The following is a 9,011-nucleotide window of genomic DNA, read 5'->3' on the forward strand; positions in this document are numbered from 1 at the left end:
ATATGACAAAATGCTCAACTTCACTAGCTATTAAGGAAATGCAAATCAAAACCACAATGAGATATCACCTCACACCTGTTAGAATGGCTGTCGTTAATAAGACAAGTAATAAGTGTTGGAGAGACTGTGGAGAAAAAGGGGCCCTCATACACTGTTGGTGGAAAAGTAGATGGTGCAGTCACTATGGAAGGCAGTGTGGAGGTTCCTCATAAAATTAGGAATAGAATTACCATATGACCCAGCAATCCCTCTCCTGGGTAGCTATCCAAAAAAATCTGAAAACATTTGTCCATAAAGATATATACACTCCAATGTTCATTGTGGCATTATTTATGGTGGCCAAGATAGGGAAACCAAAAACTCCTTCGATAGACCACTGGATAAAAAAGATGTGGTACATATACAATGGAATACACTCTGCCATAAGAAAAGATAAGATACTGTCGTTTGTGTCAACATGGATGGATCTTGAGATTATCATGCTAAATGAAATGTCAGAAAGAAACAGTTGAGAACCATATGACTTCACTCATATGTGGGACATAAAACTGAAAGCAACAAAGGAAGAAGACAAACAACTAAACAAAATCTCAGGCGCAGATAACAGATGATGGGTATCAGAGTGTTAAGGGGTGGGAGGATGGTACTAGAGGGTAAACGGGGTCAAGTACATGGTGATGGAAGGAAAACTGACTCTGGGTGGTGAGCACACAGTGTGATATATAGATCATGTATTATAGAATTGAAACCTATGTAATTTTACTAACCATTGTCACCCTAATAAATTAAATTTAATAGATAGATAGATAGATAGATAGATAGATAGATAGATAGATAAAATTTCACCGTAAGCCCTTGGTCATTATTGTTAAATGTTGGAGAAGCTCTAAGTACACTCATGTTGAATAGGCTAAAATTTGGTCTTCAGGTTGTAGCAGTCAGAGCTCCAGCTTTTGGAGAAAATATAAAAAATCAGCTTAAAGACATGGCTATTGCTATTGGTGGTGCAGTGTTTGGAGAAGAAGGATTCACTCTAAATCTTGAAGATATTCAGCCTCACGACAGGAAAAGTTGGAAGGGGTTATTGTGACCAAAGATGATGCCATGCTCTTGAGAAGAAAAGGTGACAAGGCACAGATTGGAAATGTATTCAAGAAATCATTGAGTAGTTAGATATCACAACTAGTGAATATCAAAAGGAAAAACTAAATGAATGTCTGGCAAAACTCTCAGGTGGAGCAGCTGTGCTGAAGGTTGGTAGAACATGTGATGTTGAAGTGAATGAAAAGAAAGAAAGATAGAGTAACAGATGTCCTCAATGTCACATGAGCTGCTGTTGCAGAAGGCATTGTTCTGGGAGGGGGGGGGGTGTACCCTGCTTTGGTGCATTCCATCCTTGAGCTCATTAACTCCAGCTAACGAAGATCCAAAAAATTGGTATAGAAATTATGTAAAAAACACTCAAAATTCCTGCAATAACCATTGCTAAGAATGCAGGTGTTGAGGGATCGTTGATAGTTGAGAAAATTATGCAACGTTCCTCAGGAGTTGATTATGATGCTATGCTTGGAGATTTTTGTGAATATGGTAGAAAAAGGAATCATTGATCCAACAAAGGTTGTGAGAACTGCTTTATTGGAAGCTGCTGGAGTGGCCTCTCTCATATCTACAGCAGAAGTTGCAGTCACAGAAATTCCTAACGAAGAGAAAGACCCTGGAATGGGCTAATGGGTGGAATTGGAGAAGGTATAGGAGGTGGCATGTTCTAATTTCTAGAATACTACTTTATCATTATTAATGAGAACTATGAGAGGAATCTCAAGGCAGTGCTCTTCACCTATAACTTCAAAGAAGTCAGTTGAAGGAAATGACTGGAGAGAAGGCTGGCTGATGTTTAAGAAAATCACTATAGGGCCGGCCAAGTGGCTCAGTTGGTTAAGAGTGCGCTCAAGAGTGTGAGCTCTGAGCAACAGCGGTTCGATGCCCCGCCCGAGCTGAGCTGCTGCTGAGCTGCCAACAGGTGGCAGGATGGCTCAGCTAAAAAAAAAAAGAAAATTACCATAGCCATCATTTACTATTGGGTCGTCGGGAAAATCATGACGTATTTTTCTGTTTTCCAATGCAAAAATGTGTCATGACTTTCCCAACGACCCAATAGTTTCAGTTCACAACATATAATGGTCTACTGCTGTCACTGTCCATGCCTACAGATAATTCATTTTGTATTTTTTAACAAAAAGACATTTCTACATTCCTGATGATTAAGTGCAAGAGCCATGTACCAATTAACTGCTTTCACCTTAAATCACTGAGGCATTTTTACTATTATTCTGTTAAAGTCAGGATTTTAGTGCTTGCTATCACCTAATGAGAAGAAGCAGCCTTTCTGTGGAGAGTAAGAATAATTGTGTACAAAGTAGAAAAATATCCAATTATGTGATAACCTTTGTGTAATAAAAATTTGTTTAAAGTTAAAAAAAAAAGTTAAATAGTCGATTTCTCATTAATTCTCATAGTGGACTTTTTCCACTATGGCTACAGGGACAGATCCAGGTTTTATGTTCACTGAAACTTTCACAGTTTTTCTTTGGTTCTGGGGCGGGGAGGGGGAGGATGGGAGGGAGGGTTACTCTTTAAAAAAAGTTTCATTAAACTGCAAATAAAAAAATCACGTAATGGCCTTAAGTGGGAACCTGAAGCTTAAGTTTTATTAGCTTCATTAACAGCTTCTGTATAGCAACAAGCTTCTGAAAGAATTGCCGGGGGGGGGGGGGAGTTTTATTTGGTCTGGTTTGTAATGGGTGAGATAAAACAATGACAACAATGACAAGAACAACAACAGAGCCCAGTGAATGGATAATGGTGTCTCCAAAGGATGCGTCTTACCATACAAGTATCCAGATCTTCCAAACGCTCTATCTCTGTGAGCTCCTCCACTGTGATGATGGAGCGTTTAATGGGCTTCTCCTCAGCCAGCTCAATCTCTAAGGACTCTTGTTGAGGAAGGGTCTTGCCACGTCTGCTGAAGTGGTCCGTCTACAGTCAAGACACACACAAGAAGAAATTAACTCACAGAGACAATGGAAGAGCAGGTTGTCCTGATTCCCAAAGATGGAACACCAAAGGACTATGTCTGCATGTGTGTCAACAACAATTGTTATCAAGTTCACATTAGAGTAACTTACCTTTTTTATTATCTTTCTTTGGAGGGTGGAATATTTTAAGCAAGAAATGACAAAAACTCTTTTTTAAAAAAATGTCCTTTGAGGCTTTATTTTTTGAAAAAAACCAGTATTTCATACAGTCTTTGCCATGTTGATGCAAATATGCACGAAGTAAGTGTGTATTTTTGTTTTCCAAAAGATGCATTATAAACCTTTTCAGGAAGCTGGTGTGATTTATTCAACTTTTTATCTTAAATACAATCACAAATTATGTCCATCAGGAAGCACTACAACTTTTTGTACTGAGAAGTCATTTTATTTATGCAATTTTGCTAGGACAAGGAAGATTCAGTTCGACTCAATTTGCTCTTCTAAGGGTAAAGAAAATTAACGAGTGAGTGAAGTATGAGGTCATTGCCAATGACTTTATAGGTGGAAATATAAAGGAAATTTAAACCAGAAAAATAACTGACACAAGGTAAATGAGATTACTTAGTCTAGATTAAACGTTATTTTTATTAATTATACTTCATATTGCCTCTGAAAGAATTTCTTTTTCTATCTAGTGCTTAAAAATATCTAATGAGGAGAAATAAAATAGTTCCAAGCTTCATTATTTTTAAAGGGCCGAAAGGCAGGGAAGTGCTAACAAATTTTAATTATTACTTGCTTACGCTATTTTCATGTAATGAATACCATATTTGATATGATTTATTAATTTCCTGTGTTATGCCTCAGGTAAACCTAAAAACTCAAATGGTAAGAGGTAGAATAAACTGGGCTAGAACGAATAAGCTCTAATGCTGACCTGACTACTCACCAGGAACTTGGATTTAATTCTTCCAAAACGATGAGAACTAGTGGAAAATTCCATGGAACCTTTGGGAACACTTCTAAACTTAAGTTGGAGAAAATATTAATGTTTTCAGAATGCCTTTGAAAACAAAGTTTCAATTTAAAGATACTATTTCTTTCCCATAGCTCTCTTCTTACAATCAAAATCATTAATATCAAAATGAAATTCAAAACAAAAGTGCATTAACAACTTACTGAAAAATGAATTTAAAATAATTTAAAAAAAGGTTTAAAAAAAAGGCAAAAAAAAAGTGAATAATTCAAACTTCCAGTGTAGTTCTCATATGCAATCATGTGGCTATAACATCCAGTATTTATGACACCAAGTGGGCGTTTAGAGGCAGTCCCCAGGGCTGTGGGTTACTGATAAATTTTTCTATAAAAGATGCTCTATTGATTTTATTTCTGCTTATGTAAAACAACAATGTCTGAATCAGGAGCTCTAAATAATAATGTAGATCTTTACTGTGCCATCAGAAACTTGTGCTTCTTAAATTCTCTGTGGTGATGAACTAGTTTTTTATATTTCCAATTTGCCACAAACCAATAGATTGGTAAAATACAATAAAAATAAAAAAAATAGAAAAACAACGTGTTGTTCGAATATTGTGGCTATGTCAAATTAATCTAGAAGTTTCTCCACTTTTCCTCCTGAGTGCTGAGCTTACACTGTCACGGACTAGTAACCATCCACTAATGGGCCAGCTCCAGTTCATAGGCAATACTGAGTATTGCCACTGGAGAGGTCTATCTTATACAAGTACTTTAGATTTTAGAAGAGAGTCTTCTTTTTCTGAAATAAATTTTTCAGTACTCATGTTGTCTGTTTCATGGGGAAGAAGCTGCTACTGTTCCTCTCATTTTGGTGTTCTCCAGTGTCATCCAACAATTCAATGCCATAAAACTGGGTATCTCCAGCCTCCAGAGTTACCTGAAATTTTTTTTTCCTCTGGAGAAAACGTTATTACCTGCTTGGGAGATGTCTACTGGATCAGATTGCTAACAAGATACAACCAATAATACAACTTTCATTTGTGCCTCAGAGAATTTCCTAAAGTTTAAGAAACATAAAGTTGTTGATACATTTTTCATATGTACTGATATTGGAAGTCAAGTCTCCTATCCTGCTGTAGAGCCCGTCTCTAGATTAAGAAAATTTATTTTTTCACCTTGGTTATATCCAAGAGGCCTGGTCGGGCACACAGCAGCTGTCACTAGAATATGTCCATTTTACTCTTGCCTTTTCTTTGGACTCCAAATATTTCATTCGTCCTTCCCAACCCCCTGTTTTCAAGGATAGTCCATTCTGAAATAATCCTATCAGGAACCAACAAACTGAACACAGATAAATTAAATAATCTACAACAAACCTTAATTTTACATCTCAGTCTCAACATTTATCTCCTACCAAAACTTGTGACCTGCACTGTAAATGGACAAGTTTTCTGGACACCATCGCTTCTGCTTTCCCCTGACATTCCCTCTGGAGAAATTCTAAGAAGCTCCAGATTGACTAGAAGCAATACAGACGGAGGAGGAAAACCGGGATCTTAACTCATAAAGCTACAAAGGAGTAAAATTTAGAAAAGAACCCACACCCCTATGCTGGAGGCTGCCCTGCATCACAACAGACCGAAACAGGAGGTCCTGCTCAACATGGTCACAGCACTCACCAGTTTATGATGGCAGTGTGACAGTGCATCCAGAATTTCGTCCACGATTCGATCAGACAGGAAGGAGGCCACTGTCAACTTCACTTCACTATGTAAAAATCAAAAGGACAGAGTAGCATTTTAATTTGTGCAAGGGAAACGTATCCCCCACTCGTGATTCTATGTTGGTAAGGTCAACTGTGATTCTGTTTGTCTTTCTATAAGGATGTGTGAACAGGGCTGAGGACTTCCAAGAATAAGCCTTAAACACTGCCATAAACACACAGGTAACAGATTCTCCTTACCAATTTCAATCTGCCTTTGCCATCTCAAAACTCAAGATTTAGTGGTAAAAAAGAAAAACATCTGGATAAAGACCAACTTAATGGGAACCATGTGTATCATGTGGTCAGGAACAATTCATTCATTGACATAAATGAAACAAACAAACAAACAAACAAAAACTCAAACCCGGACTGAAGTAAATTAAGAAAGTTTAGTCTGATTGTTAAGCCTTGGCTATTACTTTAATACGCATATCCCCACCTTTTGTGTTGTTTTTTTTTTTTTTAAAGAATCAGTTGGTGCCATATGGAAATGCTTCTGCTCTGACTTGCCATCTTGGAACACATTCACTGTTCTCCTGCCTTTTATGGACAAATGTTACCAAAATGTTCATTCAGTTTTAGTGCCTCTTGCCTGACCTTAAAAACGTGCCCAGGCAACAGAAAGTGGCTGACGGTTTTCACTAATAAACAACTAAGCCACTAGATTATCAGCCAGAGAGCTGGTATTTTAATGAGCATTGTAGTTATTCGGTATCCCCAAGCATTCAAATTCCATGGGTGTCTTCAGTCTGAATATAACCTTATGTAAATGTACACATGTACATAAATGCACCACACATTTAAAGGTCCGTGTACTAGAAAGATTTATATGCACATTCCAACATTGTCTCACAAGTCCAAGTCTACTTCTCACAAGTCCAAGTCTACTTTTGAAGTCAACAATCTTAAACTTTTTAGAGCAGGGAAAGGAGTTATCAAAAAAATATATTTAATCCTAAAGTTAAAAGTACATTTGTGTAACAGGGGAAAACCTTTCTAACCTGAAGGCAATAATTCACACTGAGATTTCTCTGCCCAGGAAGATTTCTGGTAGCAAGGCAGAAAAATGAAAGCACAAATTCTTTGACGCTTACATTAAAAATTTTCCTGGGTTAAAGATAAAAGGAAGTGTCTTTAATTCCTGTTTTTGATTCTGGTAACTCTTTGGTTTATCTAGTACTTTATTATTCCACAGAGGTGTCCACTGATAAGATTCACCTGGGTCTCTTATTAAAAATACAGGTTACTGGGTCCAACCCAAAACTCCAGAGAGGCCTGGGAATCCAATTTTAACATGTACTTCCTCTGATTATTCTTAGGCATGTTTGGGAATTTTACTTCCTCATAAAACTGTAGAGTCAATAGTTTATTTCTCTCTTTTTCTCCCTCTCTCTGTCTCTCTCTGATGTGGGGAGGGTGGTTTATCTATTTCAAATTGTAGCACCAAAAAGATTTTTAAAAATGAATTTTTAAAAATATCTCAGGATTGTGCTTATCATTTTTCTTCTGGATGCTATATTTCCTTACTAATTGAACTTCCAGTCTGCAAAATTTTTAGAGGAAATGATTCAACCTAACTTGCATGTGTGCATATGCATATTTGCATTCTCTCAGTGCTTAGTATCATGCATGATAAAAAGCCAAGGGAAGAGTTTATAGACATATAATTGATTTATTAATGTGAGGAGTTCTGTTCTGCTGTTCATCTTTCAGAATTGGCCCATTTTCAAGGGAAGTGACTGTATTTGACAGAATTTGGTATTCCAGTGAAGGCATCAGATTATATATGATCTGTTGGTGGTTCAATCCATTATTATGAAAGAATAGTGATCAATACATTTTTTTCCTTAATATTTAAGAAGCTTCAACAAAAATTCTGAAACTACAGGTTATAGAAGTATGTAAGCACAAGAGCTACAGTTCAGAAACTCACTAATCTATGGGGTCCTATACACACTGGGAAAGTCTTTCTTAAAATTTCTCAAGTCCTTTCTAATGTCCTACAACTCAGTTGAGTGGGTGCTAGGATCTTTTATTTAACACACACACACACACACACACACACACCCCAAAGCTGCATCCTAGACCTTAGACTGTCCAGTTACTGCTCAATCCTCAAAGTTCTATAATCTAACCTTAAGGTTGTTGGCGTTCAATATCTAGATTGTGATGATATAATTTTTGGCTTATTTTGTTTTTAACTCTCAGTTTTCTTGCAGGCTGTTATTTAGCTCCATCATTGTGTTAGCACAATTCCGAACTCTTCAGATAAGGAGCTGGTATTTGTGCTACATCTAAATATCCTTATCAAGGTTCAGAAATGGTTAAAATGGGAAACTTAAATGTTTCTGAACTTGGTTTCTAGTCATCTGATTCTCCAACTAAGAAACAAAATTAGAATTAGCTGAGCTTTCATGTAATGCTGGTAATCACCAGACTCAATGTAAAAATCCAGAAAAGTTTGTTGCTTATCACACCGTCTAAATAGTTGCATCTTGGCATATTTTTCACACTCTATCAAGCAGCAATCATAGAAACACTCCAGAGCACCATTAATACATACACAGCATCACAGATCCACCAAAAGAACCCAGAAGAAAAATATGGTGAGGTCATAGTGGGCGTCTTTGCCTTTATAGGCTATGCATTTGCTCATAATAGCATGGTAGTAGAAAGCAGACTGATCTTAGTCTTCAAATTAGTAATTTATAAAGGAGAAAGATAAGCTTTACTAGTAGATAAAACGGGATTACAAGCATGTATTCCCCTATTAAAAATAAAACACTTAAAAAGAGCACATAGCTGTATTCTCTTCAGTAACACAGGTGTATCTGTGGTTGTCTTATTTTGGAAATGATTAAACCTACGCATTTATGCACAACTGTATCTATACACAGTCACTGCCCATCAGACACGCTTAACATGTATATGGATAAAGCCAATAACGGCACTCTCCTCTTCACAGCTGCCTCGGCTGCATTCACAGAAAACTGCACAGCCTAATAAACTGCAGATTATTAACATTATAAACCTACCTAATTTTGTTAAGGATATCAATTCCAGACTGCTCCAGCAGGACATTTTTAACAAAGGTACGTGGAATGGAAATCTTTTCAGTGCTGGCATGAATCAAGTCTTGTCGGATGTGGGCTTTTTTCATCACACTGGGACAAAGGTTCTCAGCAGCATCGACCATGGACTCCAGCAGCGCCTGCAATGCAGCACAGTGAGGG

General features: G+C 37.2%; 1 protein-coding gene and 1 pseudogene across 1 annotated transcript in view; one reads left to right on the top strand and one right to left on the bottom strand.

The window, feature by feature from the left end:
* The window catches only part of CARMIL1 (capping protein regulator and myosin 1 linker 1), a 337,821-nt gene that overhangs the window by 55,794 nt on the left and 273,016 nt on the right, over positions 1 to 9,011 (bottom strand). The window contains exons 25-27 of the mRNA XM_019668166.1: positions 8,814 to 8,989; positions 5,693 to 5,780; positions 2,887 to 3,036 (exon numbers count right to left, since the gene is read on the bottom strand). Coding sequence (XP_019523711.1) covers positions 2,887 to 3,036; positions 5,693 to 5,780; positions 8,814 to 8,989 — 414 coding nt within the window. The remainder of the gene's footprint in view (positions 1 to 2,886; positions 3,037 to 5,692; positions 5,781 to 8,813; positions 8,990 to 9,011) is intronic.
* On the top strand, positions 850 to 1,769 carry LOC109396408 (60 kDa heat shock protein, mitochondrial pseudogene; annotated as a pseudogene).

This window comes from Hipposideros armiger, unplaced genomic scaffold, assembly GCF_001890085.2.
Source record: "Hipposideros armiger isolate ML-2016 unplaced genomic scaffold, ASM189008v1 scaffold_519, whole genome shotgun sequence".
NCBI classification, from domain to species: Eukaryota; Metazoa; Chordata; class Mammalia; order Chiroptera; family Hipposideridae; genus Hipposideros; species Hipposideros armiger.